At 44.5% G+C, this 21,954-nt stretch overlaps 1 protein-coding gene across 1 annotated transcript in view; it reads left to right on the forward strand.

Moving 5' to 3' along the window:
• The window catches only part of LOC119176776 (neural cell adhesion molecule 1), a 53,354-nt gene that overhangs the window by 11,361 nt on the left and 20,039 nt on the right, over positions 1 to 21,954 (forward strand). The window contains exon 2 of the mRNA XM_075877348.1: positions 20,968 to 21,318. Within this exon, the coding sequence (XP_075733463.1) occupies positions 20,968 to 21,318 (351 nt within the window). The remainder of the gene's footprint in view (positions 1 to 20,967; positions 21,319 to 21,954) is intronic.

Below are 21,954 nucleotides of genomic sequence, written 5' to 3' on the forward strand. Positions count from 1 at the left end.
ATTTGCAAGCTGACGACGTTTCCAGAATGTACTCAGGCTACTGCTCCCGGAAGACGTCCTTGCGTTCGTTTTTCTAAGCAAATAAGACGAGCAATACAATCGTACTTGCGTTCCCACAAATTTCTGCGTGTCTAATCAAGGCAGTTTTTGCAATGCTTTCGCTAGTAGCCGTTTACCAAGTGAAGGCGACTCATACGCTTAACGCAGAAGCCATCTTCATGCAATGAACTTTATCGCGGCTAATTGCACGTGCCTGCACTTCGTTGCATGTGCCGAGCACATCTAATGCTTGAAAAGCGTGCGTACGCATGCGCAAGTCATCCCACTGAACGGCTCCTTGTAACGCTCTAGAAGAGAGAACGGAACGGCACGAATCAAAGACGCTTTAGCACCGTTGCTCCCTTCTCAGAATGAACCGATGACGCGCACTTGCTTCTAATTCAGCGTGGTCTGTTACCCAGACCTAATAAACAAAACGCATTCAATGAAATGTAGGCACACGCAATCACCTGCGATAAAGTTCGTTGCGTGAACGTGACTTCAGCGTAGAACGTGTGAGTCGCCTTCACTTGGTAAATGGTTGCTATATAGCGAAAACGTTGCAAAAACTGCCTTGCTTTGGCGCGGAGCTATTTATAGGAACATGAATACAAATGCTATTGCACGTCTTACTTGCATAGAAGGGAGAACGCCAACGCGTTTTTCGGGAGCAGTATATAGCCGGAGCTCATGCTGTAAACGCCATCAGCCTGAAAAAAAAAAAAAACAATGGACAAACTTTACGGCTTACCTTCTTTCCTTCAGCATTCCGAGTCCCTCTCTGTGTGCTGCAAGAGACGCAGCATACGTCGGCATTGCGATTATCAGCCAATACACGCCTCGTCTCGATACGCCTTACATATACGTGTACGTAAACACACGCGGAGCCTCTAACATGGCGGCTATGCACCCAACGACCGACAGATGGCAGCAATTTTGCATAAAGTGCATACCAGAAGACAAAAGCCAATTAATCAAAGGTAACGTGCGACATGTCTTCCCTAGAACCAGCGGTTTTCAATTACTATAGAGCTGCTGCTGAAGTGATTGCAACCAGTACCACTAGACGACGACGACGACGACGATGATGATGATGATGATGATGAGTAAACTTCAGTAAGGTCCATAGAGGACTCACTTCATGTTTTCTAAACAACGAAGTTACTATAGAGACTGCTATCAGAAACATTACCTACGTTAGAGCACATAATTGCTACTCTCTTTGCTTTAGTGTCAGCGGAGCCCTTCATACATCAGACAATAAAGGCTCTGAACAAATAAACCACCTTGCCGTGCTCTGTGGTGTGGCATACCTACTGGACGCCACGGGATCAGCTCGTGCATACTGCATAGTGTTGCTTGACGCAAGTTGTTTTTTTTATTAGAATCATATTGGAGCACATGCTACTAAGACAGGTTGTCCCGAGAACACTTCAACAGTCAACAGCCCACACAAAAACATAACCTTGAAACAAATCTCAATGAATGCACTCAATAGCATTCACGCAAAAGCATTGCCAATTTCGGCTAACTCGTGTCTAATAGTCATTTCAAGTAGAATTAACAGCTGGAGCAGAATGGCAGAAAGCGACTTGCAATGCACGATCGAAGGATTTTTTTTTTACCCTGACAGTTCTTCAACACTGCAGCCCACGTCTCAGCCACACAATCTTTTATCTTTAGGATCCTACGGATTCCCATGTTTCTGCAGCGGATAAAAATTGAAATTACGCTCTCAAATTATCATTTCGTGTTGGTAACATCGACTACATTTCACTTTGTCGCTCTTATGCCGTGTAACGTTTAATTTGATGGTATAGCTTAAAAGGAGCATCAGTACCTATATTATGTCAGTGAATTTGCTGGCCTTGTCTTTGCTATACACACCTGTTCATAGCCAGAGTATACCTTGCTTAGCCTAAGAAACCTCACGTGTAACAATTCGGCACTTCGCAGTCCAGCTTGGATGTCACAAAGTTGGAGAGAGCAGTGTTATCCCACTTTGTAATAAAACAAAGCTTCAGTTTTTTTTCTGTCCTTAGGAGTTCATAACCTACATTATAGATCAATACGCACCATCTTGTCAATATCACCTATATAGACCATAAAAGTTTTCATCACTGCAGTTTCCACACTTTCATGTTATTTGTAATGTGACCTGTCACTTCCTATATAAGCAGGAGATCTCTATAGTAGCTGAATTTCTTCTAGTGATGGTCTTGATGATAGCGATAATCTCTTGGATTATGCATAAGTTTTGTGCATTCCTCTCCAAAATGTTATAAGCGTTATGGTACACTCAAGTGCAGCAAAGCTCTTAATTTCGTGAACGACTTCGCTGCTCGCACAGAAAAGGGCATCTTGAATTCATGTCGCTTTCGTCAAATTTCGAGCAGAACTGAAATCCCTATTTTTTTGTCTAATGATCGACGCTGTTTCTCGGTGCAATGAACACAACATATTGTTGCAATGTCATTCTTGTTCTGAGGAAACCGAATGAAAATAAATTTTTGTTTATGACGATATAGCTTACGTCCTAAAGTGGCCCTTAATTTCGCACAGGACTCGCGACATTCCTGAGCGAGGATATTTATATGAAAGGTTAGGTTGTTATAAAAGTTTTTAGGGTTGGAAGTCTTGACATCTTTACGTGCTATACACTTTCAAGTTTCCGTATATATGGCTGAATCTGAGCCTCTATATAACAAATATTTCTTAGTCATTGGCCGGTTGCACTCGCTAATAATATTTACATCATAACGATTGGCTTCGTTTTTTAAATACAAATATTTTATTGTATGAGCCTTTCATGAATACTGACCTGTGCTTGTTCGTTCAAATACTTTTCGCCAAATATTTGTGAAAGCCTGTCTGCACACATGGAATACATATTTATGGTCAACTCACGCACTAGCTTCATCTTTCATGGCAGCACAAACTATAAGTGAGTGAGTTCATCATGTTCACATAAATACACGGTAACACCAATAAGAAGGCATACGGAAAAGTTGGAGGACCCTTAAGCATCGCCTTTGAGAGTTGAAGGTGATAGCGAAATCCGGCCCCTAGTGCGCCCTTCAACCGCTAAGAGCATACTTATTAATATGTTCTGTTGCATACACACACACGCTCCCACACACACACACACAGTAGATCGTACCATCGCGCCCGCGCGAATGGTACAGACAGGTTTTTTATCTAAAGCAAGAGTCGCGTGGCCTCCAAGATACACACCGCGCGCTCGCCATCTCGGATTCCATAAAAAGTCTTACAATGCCTCACAGGTAGCAGCACATCATCTAGGGTTTCCTATTTGCTTGATCAACGCCTCTGGAAAGGCATGATATGTTTTCCGCTAGGTGGACATATTTGTCCATTTTCAGAACTGTTTGAAAGTTCATGTGTGTATTTAGCGGTGATGGCTGCACTATCCCGGCCTTTTTCGGTGTAGTTTGAGTCTTCCCGAATGCGCCTACAAATCACGAATGGGTTCGTTTTCGTCGTGACACCTGTCGAACAAAACGCGTTAAAGGGGCCCTGAAACACTTTTTCAAGTAACCATGGAATGAATTCACTATAAGAGCTTATTGCCTCACGAATTCAATGCCGCAAAAGTTTTAAGAATTCGTTCAGTGCGAGTGGAGTTACAAAGTTTTGACGCATGCTGCAATTGCACGATCTCTTCTCTCGTCCCGACGAAAGCGCTGGAAGCTAAGCAGGGAGGGGTGGCAGGGGCGAAGAAGCTACCACGCCTCGGGACCTTGAGCATTTTTTTTTTCTTCTAATAAGCAGCTTTTTTAGTGCGATTGCGTGCGCACGCGTGGACAAGTAGCGGCCTCCCACGGTGATCTCTCTAACTTGCATTTTCGCTCACAGACGCACAGGCGATTTTTCGCTCACAACCGATGGGGCCAACGCTGACGGCGGGATTTCTGCCACACGAGCTCTCTAACGCTATCGCGTTAATACGCAATTCATTGTACACATTAGGCTTTCGATAATAACCGTCCACTGAAGCCCACCCAGTGCACTGAATTAAGCATAAATTATACTGTGCCATAGAGTGACCTTTAGGACAGCATGTGTGTATAGAAACACCAGCGCCTGAATAACGTATATATATATATATATATATATATATATATATATATATATATATATATATATATATATATATATATATATATATATATATATATATATATATTCTGCTTTTTAGTATACCCTCGAGTCGATTCCGTGCTATTGTCATTCCTTGTCACGCTACATCGCTCGCTTGATCGAAACTCAGTCTAGTTTATTATGATGATATGTCTATTCTAAACTTTGCGATGAGGTCTATGACTTAGTGTGCGCGCATGTGCTGCCGAATGTGCTATGTTTATCTGTCTGTCCTCTCTCCTCTCTATCTTTAATCTCCCCCATCCCCCTCCCATGACCAGGGTAGCGACCCGGCTGCCCATAGGCTGCTTAACCTCCCTGCCGTTCTTTTCCTCCTATTTTTCATTTTCCTTGCGACGAGGTAAAAGTAATTATCAATTCTAACTAAGGTAGTCCTAACAGTATACAGTATTGGTCCTTGCCACTGTTACTGTACACTTGAAATTATTGCTGAAAAAAGAAACCTCAATTGTATCTTCCATAACAACAATAACGGGTACTATCAAGACACGTTTACAGCATTGGAAAAGGTTAAACACAGGAATTAGACGGTATTCATTTGAAGGCTGAAAGCAGAGTCAAGCATGCTTGAATTATAGATTGACGAGTTCTTCATGTAGTCGTTCGTGCATGGCACAGTCGATATGATGAAAGTTTCCTGATCAGCGCCAAGAAAAAGGAGGCGTAGTATTCGCAACAGGTTTAACGCTGTTATTCGAATTTATGGCAATATATGACCCAGTATATACGCTCCATGGGAGCGGCGAATTAAAACGACAACTTTCGTTCAACGGGCTCTCCTCTTATATGCGGAAGCCTCTTTGGTCGGATGGCTATTGCAGCGACGAGGTGCCGAAAGAAACAGCTTACAAGCAATCCACTTCCGCCACGGCAGCTGCGGCTCGGACGCTGAATTCATCGGCGGTCGCCTGTAGACCGTTGGCCATCGGGGGCACAATGGGCACCCTTTTCAGACACTGGCGCTGCGGTGTGATTGCGTGCAAAGCACTTGTCCCTTAACACTATTACGGGTACCCAGACGCGCTCGCAATGCCTCCCAAAATAATCGGTGCATCTCTTTTTTCTTTCTGTTCTTTTCTTTTCGGCTCTGTAGGCGCAGCAGCCCCGACCGACAGACCGACCAACGAGAACGACGCGCCCATGACAATGGCAGCCGCGCGGTTTGAACCTACACCGCAGCCTTTCACTCCTTACCCGGTGAATATTAATGCACAAATGAATATTTTACGGGGAAAGCCGCGCACGTGTGGTGGAAGACGCTCTAATTCGTAGACGTTAATTTCATTAACGACCTGCGCTACTCGCGCTTGGGGCGCCAACTGCCGGGCAGCCTTTCATCCGGATTGCGGCTTCAATTGGCTTTGAAAACAGAAAAGGTGAGCGTGGTTTTGTTGCAGCCTCGTCGCCTGGTATACGTTTCGTGTCGACAAGCTGCAGCGTGGCCCGTGCCGGTGGCCTCGTCGTCTCGGCTGCTGTGGCAGCGCGCAATCTACTGCGTACTGATGTCGGTGGATCTGTGAACGGCTCCCACTTAGGAGGATTAGGCGATCCCGTTATAAAGCGAAGCATGATCTGCAGCCCGGCGGACCAGCCCAGCGTGCTCAAGTTGCCTTCTGTCTTTAGCTGGCTGATTCAATTAGGGCCGTGCGCTGGCGGGCGCTCCTTTTGGTCGTTTCAGTGGCTGTCAGCTGACCAGAAAACAAGCTCTGCGCCCGCCCGTATCGCTTACACTGCGGCGGGGCCCACAATTGTACCAGTTCCCTTTCACACTCTGGTTCTCTCCCCACTGTACACCCCTCTCGCTGCCAGTCTTCCCTATGCACTCCTGGCAGCGTTGATGCGCGCCAACGTGTGGGCGCCGAGAGTGCCATCATTTTTTTCCCTTGTGTACGTGTATATAGAGCGTCGCTGCACATTGCGTGAATAATGCCTCTTTGTTGTTTGCGGGCGGTGCTCACTCATCGGTATAATGGCGATCCACTACGGGCGGCTGTTTGGAGAGAGTGACGGAAAAACCCGAGTTTGCAAAATCAGTGTCACCACTATAGCATCTTTGAAAAGGACAGTAAGGGGACGGACATATGCGTGAACAAGTACGCAGAGATTCGTGTGAAATCTGCATTATTCTAGCTTATGCTATTGTCTTCTGGCCAATTTCTCATAAGCTTATAATCGTCATCATGCGGAGTCTACGTCCTCATTTCTGCCACAAGGCGAAGGTTCCTGCCGATGACTTACAATTTACCTTGTCTTGCACGAGTTTGTTTCGTTTCATATACTTGCCAATTTCTTATTTTCATCACTCCACCTTATCCCTTGCCTTCCTCGGCTGTGTTTCTATTCCTTGGTATATATTACGTTGCCCTAAGCTGTTCTAATAATTTACTACTGGCCTAAAAAACAAAGGTGAATGCCATGTTTTTTGTCTCTTTAACATTGTAATGATGGTTGTCATTCAAACAAAAATAGAAGATATAGTTTCTACCTTTTACGGCTTAAGTTTCACTGAAGTTTTACACAAATGCATGGCGATTGTATTGTTCAGGTACGAGTTGGTATGTATTTTGAAAGTAGATTGTTATGCTTTACATAAAGGGGGAGCCCGTCGCAAAAGGTGAACGGGCACTGTAGAGGTCAATATCCATAAGATAGAAAGGCGTACGCCCGGGGGAGGTGGAAAGGGGAGGAGGATGCCACCTGTTTGTCCAAACGGCGCTCCAAGACCGCTCCGCACACTCAGTTCGACCTGTGCCACCATTGTTACGCGTGGGGTTATGGCTATGCAGGTTTTTGACGATAATTACGACCGAAGACCATATAATTTTTCATTGAAAGAACTGCTTACTTTCCAACTTCACTCCCGGAATCCCCTGGATCAAAAATAGCTTTTGCAAAGCGCGCGTCATTATTTTGGACTTGACCAAAATGGAAAAATCGAGGGGGGGGGGGGGGGGGTCGCAACCTTGCGCATGCCTATGATAAGTATATGACAACAACCACCACAACCATTACCACAACCACCACCACCACCACCACCATCATCATCATCATCATCATAGAATGGTAAAAGACTCCACTTCTTTTCCTGTGCGTTGACAAACCACGTTATGTGTGGCTTTGAAATGAACTCGTTCGTGTGATGTCAAGGCGCGTGCATGCACGCAAACATTAATAGCTCATGCGTCAGCTATATACAGAATCATGGGTGCAGGGGGTCGTGGTGGCATTCTTTAAACATGGGATATCATAGGGGAGCCCTTCGAACGCTCATATTTTGTCTACATCGTAAAGCAGCCCCCACAGCATCGAATGGGAACCACGACCTCGTGCTCAGTAACCAATCATCGTAGCAGCTGTCAATGGTGTTCGCAAAGAATCCTCGCAGTTGAGTGCCACAATCTGGTGAATGTAAAAAGTAATCAGAATAGGCCTTCCTGGAAAACGTCTACCACGCTTTGTAAAATTTTAGACGCCCCCATAGCTGTATCCAAATCAAAGGGATGAAGAAATAAGCGTGTATTATTTTGCGTCACTTTATGTGTTTATTGCGCTCGGCTGGGATCATTCCCAGAAAGCCGAATATCATTTAAACAGTGCGAGCTATGGAACTTCGTGATCGCGAGGCTAAAGGTCATTGATATGCCTTGAGGCACCTCAAGACCTTCGGCTTCTCTCCATCGTAGCCCTCGGCGACCACCAGGACATTCGCGATTGCTTTATCCTGCCAGGCGTTCTTGTACCTACAGGGGCCGAGAGAGTTCAAAGCTTTCCCGTAAGTTTGATTTTGCTTGTTCTGTACGTTTCAATTTCTTTCTTTCGCATCTGTCAGCAATAGTCTTCGGTGTTCGAATCACGCCGCTCATAGCAGCCGCTTGTACCCAACGCGATGTAATATTTTATGCGGAAAATTTTGGTCTCATTGGCTTTGTTTTTTTTTTCGAGATCGCCCTAGTTGCTGGTGAATATTTAAAGGTGAAATCTCCATGGGAACGTCTCTGACGGGAAAGAAAGCGGTAAGAAGATTTGCGACGTCACGTTTTCCTTGGACAAAGCCAGGGTTGCCGCCGCGTTTGCTTGGGCCTAATTCACGCGACTTGGGTCAAGTGGACTGCGTATGCGAGGTGCTGTCTGTCCCAGCGTGAGCGAGTGCATGAGCGTGATAAACGCAGTGCAATGAACCATGCGACGTATGAAATGAGACCTAATATGCCTAATGAAGTGGGGCCGCGTTGTGCAACGAACCCGGCCCTCGGAGGCAGCCGCTTATACACTGGATAACATAGACCACTTTCGCGGTGGTGCACGGGTGCTGCCTTGTTTGATCGCGTTATCTTAGCTGGCCTTCTCCCAGCCAGTTGCACAGCCCCAACCAATGCATTGGGCCAGCAAAGCGGCCGTGGCCGTAAATGTGGGGTAAGAAGACAACATGGCAGCACCCACGTAGACGCGACCACCCGCTTAGATGCGAACTCGCGCTTGCTACTCGCCCACTGTCTTCACAGCAATTAATAAATTGTGAAATCAGCCATCTCTTCGAGTCATTTCATGCTGGGGACAAATGATCGGGTATGCTCTGTCTTTATTGCTGACATTAGTTGTGTTTATTCAGCCATATCTGCTGAGCCTTGTCTCCGACAATTTTGGAATGAATCTTGAAAACACTGCGAAATACTGGTGAGCACATTGCTCTCGAAGCTTTCGGACGCAAATAGAAAGCCAATAAATGCGTTAGTTGCGAACTTACGGGCCACACAGTGCAGAACGACGACGTGATAAGCTCGAAGGGGAAGGAAACTGCATCCAGGGATTGCCGCCTTGTCGGCTTTCCCGGCACTGCCGCTTTACTCTCGTGCACAGACGACACCACGCGGATGGAAACCAACGAGGCGCTGATGGAAACACGTTGAGAAGCGCTGCCGTTCGTGTCGGTATAGAGACGGCCACGGTGCGGTAGAGTCATCTAGTTTGAATTGAACATATCATAGTTTCCCATAAATATATAAACTATAGAGGGAACTATGGCGCTGTAGTGTTTATGGGAGCTTGTCTTCTCACCACCATTGATGTGGAATGTCCCCCATATTCTTCATTACCTTGCAAAGACAGCTCGCGAGGCTTGATGGTCAGATGGATTCAAGAAAAATGGAGGTTTTATAATTTACAGCTTTGTGATACACGTGGGACTTTCCGTCAATGTGACAGTGTCGTAAATCGATTTTAAAGTGTCTTTCTTTCTTTTTCTCGAGGATATTTTTTAAACATCACATGCTATGATTAGCGGCAGCTACCTTTGACGGCATGACGTAACTGAGCCCCTTAATAGCAAAGAAAACTTAGTTATGGTGAGGATGCTTTGAAAAAAAAAAAACATCCACATACTTTCTACAGAAGTTACAAATAGAATTCAATTGATTGATCGGCTACGTCTGAACATAAGCGGGTTTGGAACATACCGGGGTTTTGAGACGTGAAACACAACATTTTATTATTATATCATTCACCATAAGCTCGGGAAAATATTCAGGAATGATGTGTTGCGAGCACAGGCTATAGGGCACGAAATATATAGCAATAATTTGTATCGTGTAGCCGCGTGGGAGCTTTCGTATCTTCACAACTTGCTGGTATAAGCCAAGACAGCACTCTTGTCTTAATCAAAACACACACACACCCAAAGCATCCTCTTTCGTCCTCTCCTTTCAACCTTATACATTGACCACTTTCTATAAGCAACGTTCTTAACTCCCGTCTTGCCACTTCGGCAACTTAGAGGCTGACGCCAGGCCCGTAACCAAAAAAGGGGCCCTAGTCTCCCCCTCCCTCTAAACTGTGAGAGAGGGGGTAGTTTCACGAAAAATGAGTAGTGAAAATAGGTTTTCTGTTTTTTTTAATGGTGAAGGTCATCAGCAACTGCGTCCTCCCCGAAAATAATTGCTGGCTATGGGCTTGGCTGATACGAATATGGCTATGAAAGTTCAAAATCAGGCAGCAGGCCATATATTCAGAGGATTGATGTGAAGACAATGAATATTGCTCACTAGCCACTCCCACTAGTGGCTGAGGTACTCTTCTGCTGATCCGCAGGTCGCGGGATCGAAGCATGGGCGCGGCAGCTGCATTCTCGATAGAGTCAGGAAGACTTAAGGCCCAGGTGGTCGAAATTTCCGGAGCCCTTTGCTATGGCGTCTATGATGATTTTGGGACGTGAAACCCCAATTAATAATAATAATAATAATAATAATAATAATAATAATAATAATAATAATAATAATAATAATAATAATAATAATAATAATAATAATAATAATAATAATAATAATAATAATAATAATAATTCTGGTTGTTGTTGTTGTTGTTGTTGTTGTTGTTGTTGTTGTTGTTGCCCACCCCAACATCTGCGAATTGATTTCTACAGGCGCATGTGTGGAGCTGAAGGAACCTGTAGGCTTTTGTGCAGCTGAGGTCTTTCTTAGCGGCTGCACGCACATGTTGTACCCCTTCTGAGGTATCCGCTATTATGGACTGACCACCACTCAACCAGTTCTTTGGAATAGGAATATTTTTGGTACAAATAGTATTATCTCTGCTGAGAAATCTATATCTTGATTTGACCACAATTGATACTCCTTCAGACCACTTAATCATCAGTTGAAAAGTGCTTTTGGTATATTAAATTATGAATGTGGCACCTCAGCTGAACTATCTGAGTTTGAAAAAACGCCCACTCGGGGAGAAGTTTTTAAAATCTTCGTATTGTCACTGTGGTTTGGTTAACCGACAATTCTGTTATGCTAATATATTTAGGCCTTTAAGTGCACTGTCGCTGATCCTTGAAGTATCAGCCTTGAATGATCGCCTAACGAATAATAAATGCCGCGGAAATATTGACGGGTTCCATATTCTAAAACCAGGGTGTTGCATTTTGTTAGACACATCCGGGTGTCTATAGATCATCTTCTCTATAATGGCCGGGGCATCTGTTTTCAGCAGTGGTCACATCATCTCCGTGTTGTTGGCACTGATCGCGTTCACAACTCTTGTTCTTTGAAGTATTCCTAACGGAACATAGTGTAACACCATCAGTTCGAAAGTGGAATAAAATGGCAAGCAAAACATGCCAATACAAAGCGAATGTATTCGTGTCTGCTGCCGCACATTGCTTTCTTCTCAGTGGCGGGTTGTTCCTTCAGTTAGGCTCCATTACAAGAAAACACGCAGATTCAGACGGTTCCACCTTCCAGCCTCCGTATCGGCTCAAGCAATAGCATAAATGAAGTTACATGATCAAAAGCAATATGTTCTCAGAAAAGTCGACGGCATACATGAAGGAAAATATACTTTTATTTTTTTTTTTCATGAAACGATGCTATGGAGCGCTGTTTTTCTTTTCAAAATAAAAGACACTACGAATATGTTGGTCTTTCTCTCACTCTTCTTGCTCCGACTGTTACACGACGCTCATTTCATGATTACGAGTACATGTGTTGCGATACTCGCCCGCTTTGCGACTACTTCTTGACTCGGACGCGCGTATTTTGCTTCGTTTCTTCAAAAATTTTCCAACAAAAGTACTCCACCCAGCCACCAGAACACCGAACCAGAATGTGAGGCGGAAGTGCGAAGGCGGCACGCATCCAGAAGTTGATAAACACGCACAATAGGGAACAGAAAACGCGTGAACACTTTCGTGAAAAGCACAAGCGTACACGAAGTACTGCCTACGATAGGACCGGTTTAATTCTCAGGCGCCTGCCACGGCGACTCTGCTGACCATTATTGCTATCAGAAACAGCATAACGGTTCCTAATTTGGTTAGCAGTCGGGGGCGAGAGCGGCTGCGTGCAGATTGCCGTCCCGCGAGAAGAGGCTGGCCAGCACGTTTCCCGGCGCGCCGGCTCCCCATCCCCAGACAACACTGCAACCCGTCCGCGCGCTCTACTGCTATTGCTTCAAGTGGCCTATTTTGCATCATTAAGCTCAACTAATTTGCGCGAGCTTGGAATACTTTCGGCTCTCTTGTGGTGATCCATAATTCCGTGGCTGGAAGCGCGATGCAGAGGCGCGCCCACATTTGCCGTATTACATGGCGAACGCCAGTAATTGTACGGCGTCCTTGTTATTATTATTTTCTCTAGGTGCTGCTTCTATTTCACTCGGCTTCCACCTTTTTTCCCCTATCGGAGTTTTCCTCAAGGCTGGTGAGGGTAGAGTCGGAGGGAAAGCTTCTCGCCCACAATCCGGGTTTTGGCGAGAATGTCATTTCAGTTGTCGAACACACTGGCAAAGCGTCTTTCTTTTTCTCCTCTCTTTTATGACATTGTGTTCCGGCTGTTTCTTCATAAAACCTCACATATCATCATCACTGTTTCTTCGTTTTCGAAACGTTTATTATAAAGACAAACAGTGTCGAGGCACTTAGAAGACGAACAAAACTCGATGTCATCTCTTCTTGTTCTGCATCTACACTGCTTTTCTGCTCGAAAACTGCAGTAGAAATCTATACGTGGCTTTAGATTGTTTTACCGGCCTCCTCTCACGTCAGTCATATACGACGCGGGATTTCCGACAATAGGAGCCTTTAACGATAGAATGTTTATATATTCGGCAGGGATTGCTTTAAGAAAGTAAGGCATGCAAATACGGCAGCTATTATTATTATTATTATTATTATTATTATTATTATTATTATTAATAATGTGGTGAGAATACGGAAACACCTAGAGGAAATGCAGATAGCACGAAAGAAAGAGCAAGAAAACACTAATTCTCAACACAAAGAGCGCACACGAAACTGATCTTCGTTTGTGTGCTCTCATGGCTTGCTTCTCTTGTATGCATGTTTGCACGCAGTAAGTATACTGCTATCTGTGCTAGCGAGTTATATCGTTTTTTTTTTCTTGTTACTATCCCTCACCATGGTTAGTAGCATGCTGCCCACTAGTTAGATTTGTGCAGTCCCAAAATATGCATAATATTCAATATTCCGCCATTATTTGTGTTTTTATACAGAGCTTTTTCTCTTCTGTTTCTAGCATCCCTGTGTGCTGTGTTCATCTGTAAATAATTGAACGCCTTTAAAAAGTTAGGAATGCCGCTAGTTGATTACATTCTCACTGACAAAAGCGTCTGTTTTTTCGTTTTTGATTTTTTCTTCAATCATTCTATCAGTATACGAAAAGATGTAATAACCCATCATACCTGAGCTGCGTTGGAGACAGCGTGTTTACCTGGCAGTGTTTTCTCTTTCCTCCTAAAAGCCTAAAATCACACGTGCTCGTGCACTGGGTAGCATTTATGTTCCGAAAAGAATTTTCCCTTTCATGCTGCACACCCTTTACGATAGCGGTGGAAAGTTATTATGGACAAAGTATGGAAAATTGTTTAATACGCAAATTGAAAAGTGTCACAAACGAGCGTTTAAGCCACATTCGGAAGCGCGCCACGGTGCCAACAGAGTCTGTGCAACGACGCCAGCAGCCAGCACCGGTCGCTTCTTCAATGCGCACTCTCTCACCCCCTACGAAGATGACGTCCGTCGACACCAGTGCCCAGGCATGGTCGGAAAACAACTAGAAATCAACGCAGCTAGCACGGCGAGCGACGCCACCGCGTGACGAAGGTGCGAGAAGGAACTCACTCTTTCCCAAAGTCTCCACTGCGCTGCGAGTAGATGAGCCATGTCAAATATTCGGGAACCGGGGCCCAACCCGATATAAGCGCATGGTGATGGTACTTCGAGCTTCAGTGAAAGAAGTTGTGATGTAGAAGGGTATATGGTTCGCTCGGCCATAGAAGACGTGTTGCGTTATGGTGTAGTGCCGTCAGTCAGGTGGTTTTGGAAGAATTGTGCTGAGAGATGACGCCATTCGAGCAGTGAAGAAGAGTTATGTAGGCCGGGTCGCAGAGAGGAGACGTCACAAGTGATCACCGCCGGCCGAACGGAACGGCTGGTCAATTTTGCACTCCACGTGGAGGGACTCCACAAGCGGTGAATATGGAACAACAAAGTGTTCTGGAATTCTCTCGAGCGCTTGCATTTGAGTTTGATTGGTGAATTGTTACCCATTGCCATTTAATCAATCTGAGTAGTATTGTGAGTCAACCAACCAAGTGGTGCACGCATGTGACATGTATTTGCTGCCTTAATGGACAATAAATGGCGTTGGCTGGTATGCTTGCTCGTGCTGTAGTGCGTTTCGGGCGGCAGTAGGTCAGCCCTTGGGATCTGCTTGATGATTGACTCCCATTAGTTGGATGGACAAATAGCTTAGATGATTCGTCTGCACATACTGTACCAGTCGCGTTGCTCGTTCCTGATTGAAGGGTCTCGGGTTCACCAAGCGACGCTAGCAGATCTTGTCGAGTGACTGAGTCATTCGCGCCAACTCATCAACCAAGCAGCTAAGGGGCTGGAGAGCTTCGTCATCTTTGCCATTTCTGTACAAAGATGTAGCCAAGCTGAGAAGTATAGTATATGGTTGAACAAAAACAAGAAATAACCGCATACGGCTTGTCGATGTTGCTTCGGAAAGAGTTTTTTTCCAGCTTCTTATTGCTTAAAAAGGAAAACACTGCACATAGCACGCAAGGAATAAATTCTCTACTTGTATATTTTACACTACTTGCCATTTTTTCTGACCAGATATTGCTGTGACGCGCCTTTTTTTTTAGAAGTCGTTATGTGGAATTCCACTCTGATGTAACACAGCGGTGGGATTTCCTCTGCACCTGGCGCGCTCAGTTTCGATATCACCTCAATAAAGGTCTTCAGTTTCGATCACTGATGTCTGAAATCACGTTTTGTTACTGGTTTATCGTTTTTAATTAAAAAAATGGTATTCTATGAATTGTCATATTCTTGAACTTTTTTCTTTTCGAACGATTCTCACCTTAATAACTAAAAAGTTGACAGTTTTCGCAACTTGATAGTTTCCGCCTCACTTTGGGTGCGGCAAATTGTCTCAACCTCGACGTATGCGATTATGTACGAAGACGATAGGTGTCTGGCTGTCATACATTTTTATAGGTAATCTGTATTATCTAAAAGTATCTGTATGTATCATATAAAAATGTATTATCGAAAATGTGTTATCTAAAAATGTGTGAGGCAGAAAAATGTTCCCTAATTTTGGCCTCCAAAATTAGCGGATGACCATCGACAGGCTCACAGCACATGAGACCACTACTAAATTTAAACGGGGTGGTAAACATGTTTAAGAGCATATACTCAAAAACTAAAACTTGAAAACGAACTATGGTTGATACAAATAAAAGGCAAGAGATGGGTGGCTGGATTATGGTGGCGATGTATTGCTGCGATATATTTCCCTCGAAACATAGGGTGCGAAATTATAATAGGCTTCATTACAGAACTGAAATGCCCGATAGATAAACAGTCACTATGAATTTCTTCAGGACATTTCTATGAGACCACGAAAACCAAAAGTGTTGTTTTTTCTATACAGCTGCGTTTTCGTTCGTCGCTGCGGCAGTTTCTTACGCTGTTTGTGTTTCCTTCTGTACTGTTCTGTTTTAACTGGCTTGCTGTGGGAGTCAATGTGTATATCACCTCGGCTACTCCATCTTTAGAAGTTCTGCAGCGAAAAAAGGAATCAAGTGGTTACTCAAAATTTAAAAAAGGACAAGTAAAGAAAAAAACACATAGAAAACTGGAACAAGTAAAATATATCATGAGAATGTATACAGTTTGCTTGCGGTAGTTCCCACGCACACATCTTTAGTTCTGCCCTCAGTATACGAACCAAGCCATCATTTCATATATAGCAAGTCATAGATGTTTATCTCTCAGAACACATAGAGCGTTACTTCAGAGACTTCACCTGGAAGTGTACAAACAGCTTCGTGCACGAGATACACTGCACCAGCTCAGTGGAGCATTGCTGGGGTCATGAAGATGAGAATGTTGGGCATATTCTTTAAGAATGTCTAAAGTGTGCCAATGAAAGAAAAAAAACTAAGAGAGCAGTAAGTTCGGACAGACGTCCTTTCACATTACAGACAAAAAACATGGGCCATGGCCTGAAAAGCATCTTCTGCAAAAGACGAGCGTTTTCCACGAAGACGTCTTAGTCGACACTGGACAAGATAGGCGCTTGCGAGTTCCTTTCTTTTGTCACATCAACAACAGGCAACAGTTGTCTTACTTGGCAAAATGGTCAATTATGGACATGTATATTCTAAATCCAGCATCGGTCTGTGTTCGTCGCCAGCACGAATGCTCGTCATCTCCGACCGTTGATGTAAAAAAAAACGGTATGCCGCTAGAATGCGTTTGCGCGACGTTGAGAGCTGTAGCCAGTGTTATACCCATGCAGGGGCATACAGGCCGTACTGCAAAACAAAAGGGGGATGCTCATAAAGGATAACCCGCCGGTGCTTTGAAAAAACTAGAACGACGGTGTTTGCCTATATCTATGCAAACTTCTGAGGTGGCTAGACCGCTCCTGTGCATACGCTATCGGGTGCCTGCCAATACTTCCCGTGCCGTCCAGGCCCGTTCTCGAGCCGTATTTAATGATGTAAAAGAGGGAAGACGCGCGGCGGGAACAACCGGCCGGTGACGTGTTTTTAGAGTCGTATTTCAGGCGAGTTGTCGAGGTCGTTTTGGAGCTTTTTTCCCAAAAAAGTATTACCGAGCCCAGGAGCGGGCGGCCTCCAATTTTACGCTTCGTAAATACTTGTATTTCATTGCTCTCTCTCGTTTTACGCGGGCGTGTTCAAGCAGATTGCATGCGCGCCTGTACTAACCTGGTTGGCCAATATATACAAGGAAAAGTCGATGGTGATAAAAAAAAAATGAAGACAACGCGAAACAATGAAAAGTGCTGTAGCCACGTACACCCCCCCCCCCCCCCCCGACATGAGGGCGACCCAGTCGTCGCCTGCGATGAGATTTTTTTTCCTCAACCACTTTTGCGTCTTCTCGTAGACACCACGCAAAAGTGGTGCTAGCAAAACACCACTGAAAGAAGGTGTCGTAAACCAAGCGTCTCGTGCCCTGTGCCAGCCTGATTAAAAACAATATGTCCGCTTTATTCCTTCTTCCCCTCGTTATTCTTTTTTTAGGCATTTCAAATTTTGACGGGGCTGCAATGTTTTTTGTATTTTTTAGAGAATGGGCATTCTTTCGTATTTGCATGGCAAACTCTGTTCTCAAACCTGAGGTGTAGTGCGTAATCGTGCTGCATATTTATTCTTACAATATAAGTTTTTCAACTCGGCTCTTTTTTTTTTAAAGCGCCTGCGCCTTTAGGACCTGCGTCAATATGCCGAGCTGAGTGTCCGCATTGATGTGTGCACGCAGCTTCCACATTTAGAAACTCTTGCTCGCTGACTCCGGATGACGTTATCAGGACCAGTATCTAAGGGTACTTTGTCTTCTCTCGTCTTGACAACCGTTTTATTAGTCTTTTTTAAGCATTTATTCCAACATTCTCGAAAAAAAAAAACGCCCACGCAGGCGACTCTCAAAGGTTTCAAACGACGTTTATTGCTCATGAAGTCAAGCCAATTGTCACATCCTCATCACATGACTTTTATTTAGGCTTACTGTGAAATTAATTAGTAATATGCGTGGTATTGCAGCGGGATAACCCATTACAACTCGCTTAGATAAACGAGATGACGAAGCAAGCCAAAAATTTCCAGTTGTCTATAAGCATCTCGAATGTGTACCATCATACGACTGGAGATTGCAATATGCGGCATGTTTGTTTTTTTTCGCAAAGACCTGTTAGCCAGTAAAATCACGGTATCTTCGATAGGTTCGACCACGTGGTGGTGGTGTTCGGGATGGTGATGTTGCTACGGGTGGCGCTTGTCCGTCAGACTCAGGCAGTTGCTTTGCCTGAGCGATTCTTTCATAATCAAGTGTATTCACTTTAATTTACTCAGCTCAGTTTTCACAGAAATGTCTCAAGAATGTGTGATACTTTATTGCGGACTATCAGATTCCCTTCTGGAAAGACGCCTGAATGCGGTGCTCTATTAACGAGAGAGCGTGTCATAGGCCGGATTAGATATTTATAATCCGGTACTAGAAAAACTCACTACCCCCTCAACAATGTCTTAGGCCGGGTGCAGTGTTGAACGTCCATCCGTGATGTGTCGTAGGACCGTATGACAGAGCCATAGCTCAGATGGACAAACGTATCGGGTCGCGTTATAGTGATGTCATTCACATTGCGCTATTATATAAACTGGACGCCAAGCACAAATTTGATGCTTGAGGCAAATGCGCGTTGATTTGGTTTCCCGTTAAAGAACTCCAGGTGCTCAAAATTGTCTAAAATTCCGTAGCCCTTATCATATCGTAATTTTTGGAACCTCGACGATTATTACATTTACAAGGACACGTTTCCAACAAATTTAAAGCCTACCGCTCCAAAAAGAGATGCCCTTCGTTTCATCTTCGCCAGGGGTCTCGAAAGCCTGTCACGCCTAAAAAATGTTATTTGTAGTGCTCGGTCCATCGTCATGCATGCAACGAATGGCAAATAAATGAAAGTTAACATGTATTTATGCCACCAATACCACGTACGTTATGTGTGATATCGTGCAGTAAAAAAACAATTCGTGCGGTTCGTATAGCATGTGTGCTCGCGTCGAGCTTGACTTTGAAGATCATCGTTTAGATTGATTACGCCGCAATCTTTTTTCCACCTGCCCATCCATCACGCAAGCGCAACTTTCTTAGCTTTGCAGCAAAGGCGTGGCACGCCATTTCAGAGATAACTCAAGGGTCTTCTATGAGAAAGTGGTGTTAAAAATGTAGGCACGAAGTTATTACACAACTGCTGTTTAACTTACGTAAAAAGGGTGCGTACAACTATCAAGCATTTTAAACGATGACTGTAAATAGGTTATACCATAAACTAAGTCATGCAAACAGAGCGTGGGCAGGCTATTAAGTTTAGCATATCACTTTCTTTCAAAGCGAAATTTTACCGCGGCATGTGTCGGTAATATCTGGGAGGAAATTTAATACCGTAGCGCTTGCAATACGTGTAATACTTGTCTCGCATGTATAGGGTTTTTGACGGCACATTAAGCTAAATAGGTGAGAATGCTAGCGAGACGGCCAATCTAGCTCGTTAAGTTCGTAGTTAAACCAAGTCATGAAAGCTTTAGCATCAACAGATTGTCAGAAACGTGATGAAAGGCATTGGAAATATCTATAAGGAGGTCGAGTAACTTTACTGCTGAACTTCCAACAGCTGAAAAAAGTTGTAGAAAATTATGCCAGCTAGACTACCGCCGAAATCAGCTTGCTAAGTATTGCAAATGCGATTGGTGAATAAATTAACTTTATTAGGTTCTTCCGAACGCGCTTTAGCACGCGGCCGGCCAGCCCCACCATGGTGGTCTAGTGGCTAAGGTACTCGGCTGGTGACCCGCAGGTCGTGGGATCGAATACGGCTGCGGTGGCTGCATTTTCAATGCAGGCGAAAATGTCGTAGGCCCGTGTGCTCAGATTTGGGTGCACGTTAAAGAACCCCAGGAGGTCGAAATTACCGGAGTCCTCCACTATGGCGTCCCTCATAATCATATGGCGGTTTTGGGACGTTAAACCCCACATATCAGTCAAACAACGTGGCGAGCCGCTTCCACGTCGAAACATAAATATGGAGTCGCTCTGCTGTGTGACGGTTGTCCATAACTGTTGTTCGAGTTCGCAGCTGGTTCATTAGGTTGTATGCTATGGTATGTACGTGCGCATTGTTTCAATCTGAAAATAGGGAATGATGTTGATTGGTTTATAGGATGGGTCAGTGCGAACACTTTATTTTGTTTATGGTGAGTTGGAAACCTTGCAGTAGGTGAGTTATACCGGGGTGGTTATCTGGTGTCATTAATACTTATTGTAACGGCACGAGCGAAACCTATGGCTAGGAAATACTTCATTAAGTGGACGCTCAAATCAGCGCCATCCAAAAAGCTGTCTCGCTTCATCCCATTCTCATTCTCGTGGCGAATCTTCTTTTTTATTCTGTGCCGTTCCTTGCTACGGTTATAATATAAATATCGATTGAGCGTTCTTGTGATGATGAAATAGTCGCCTCTGCTTATTATTAGGATTTAATTTTACTTGCACTCCTTGGAGTACTAGTTAAAAATGATGGAATGGAGGAGAAATTATTAGAAACAAGTTTTCATTTCGATTGGTTATTTTCAATAGGCCATTTTTAATCGGTGATTTTCGCTTGGTTTTAGCACTACGGTATAAATTAGTAGCCTTCACTGATTAGTAGATACTGGAAAGCCTTTAATTTGTAAACGCTAAGGTCGCTTGCTCGTAATCAGCGATGATATTACTTTAGAGGGGATTCCTCTTCCAGTGAGCGAATGATGAAAATGCCGAGTAGGCTGTGCTCATTGATTCTTGTTCGTACCGTTGTATTGGTTGACTTGCAAGGAGAGGAGTTCCGAACGAGGTAAAGGGTGATGTCGCCTCCAGTTGGTAACGATGTTACTTGGTGCTAGCAGCGGCAGCGATATTCAATAAACTTCTCAGAGTGAGACGATGTAACGCTGTTAGAAAACTATTTAGAAGGCTGGCTCACGATTTATACTTTTTGCGTAGTGATACGTCTCGGCTTTAAATCGTTGTTCACGCTCTCATTGTCACCTCAGGGCCATTACAATGAAAACACAGTGAAAACAAAATGCAAATTACATTTATGGGTAACAACTGCATCAGCTTTGTCTTTTCTTCGTTTTGCTTAGGGGCCACTAACGAGATTACAGTCATCAAAAACCAGACGGGCAAACTCTACTGCAACGTCACACTGCCGACAGGTGGCGGTGTGGGCGACGAGAACCCGACACAGATACGCTGGTACAAGGGTGCCGAGCTCATCTACATGCTCACATCGGAAGGCCGCAATGTGCCGATCAGACAGATGACGCACCGGCCGAGTGCCTCCTGGCGGGACAGACTGCAAGTGCGCACCACGAGGCTGCCCATTTGGCTCAGCATTGATCCGGTAATGCTTCACGATCAGGGCTTCTACCAGTGCCGCGTCTACTACGGCAACGATGTCAAGAGGAACGTCAGTCACTTTCTGCGCGTCATAGGTTTGTAACAGCGCTGATATGCACTTTACATGTTCTGACAGAGGCGCGTCATTAAAACGAATTGTTCGCATCCAGCGCTAAATGTATTTGAAATTCAGCGATAATGTTGTTCATGTATAGCGATTGGTGTAGTTCTAAATCTTGCGCTAAATGCATCTCTACGGCTGTGAAACCCAAGGAACTGCATATACACAGTCACTAAGCCATTCCCGTTGCACTGTTATTGAATCCCGTGGCGCTGTTGTCGCAGGAGTTAGTAACAACGGCGCCGGAAAAGTGCCGGTGGGAGGAAAAGTCGAATGCTTGGCGAGGTGCAGCCGCCCTCTCATGCACGGCACAAGTGTCAGCCGCATGTTTCCGAAGAGTTTGAGAGATAATAATTTTAGTTATCGCAATTTCTGCTCAATTCATTAGTTTAGAACTTGTTTGTTCATTTGAGTCTGGTTTTGAGCATTCCTAGCATTGTTTTAGGTCCAATTTGACTTCTTGATCTTGAGCAGGATATTGCCACATCAGAGCTACGGATGAATGGCAAGCCGGTCCCACAAACTGCATGCTACGCACTTGAAAAAAAGCTGTGAAGACAGTGTGCCATGGAGGAGCCCAAGTGGGGAAAGGGATGTTTATCAAAGCTGG

The sequence above is a fragment of the Rhipicephalus microplus genome, chromosome X (assembly GCF_043290135.1).
Source record: "Rhipicephalus microplus isolate Deutch F79 chromosome X, USDA_Rmic, whole genome shotgun sequence".
NCBI lineage: Eukaryota > Metazoa > Arthropoda > Arachnida > Ixodida > Ixodidae > Rhipicephalus > Rhipicephalus microplus.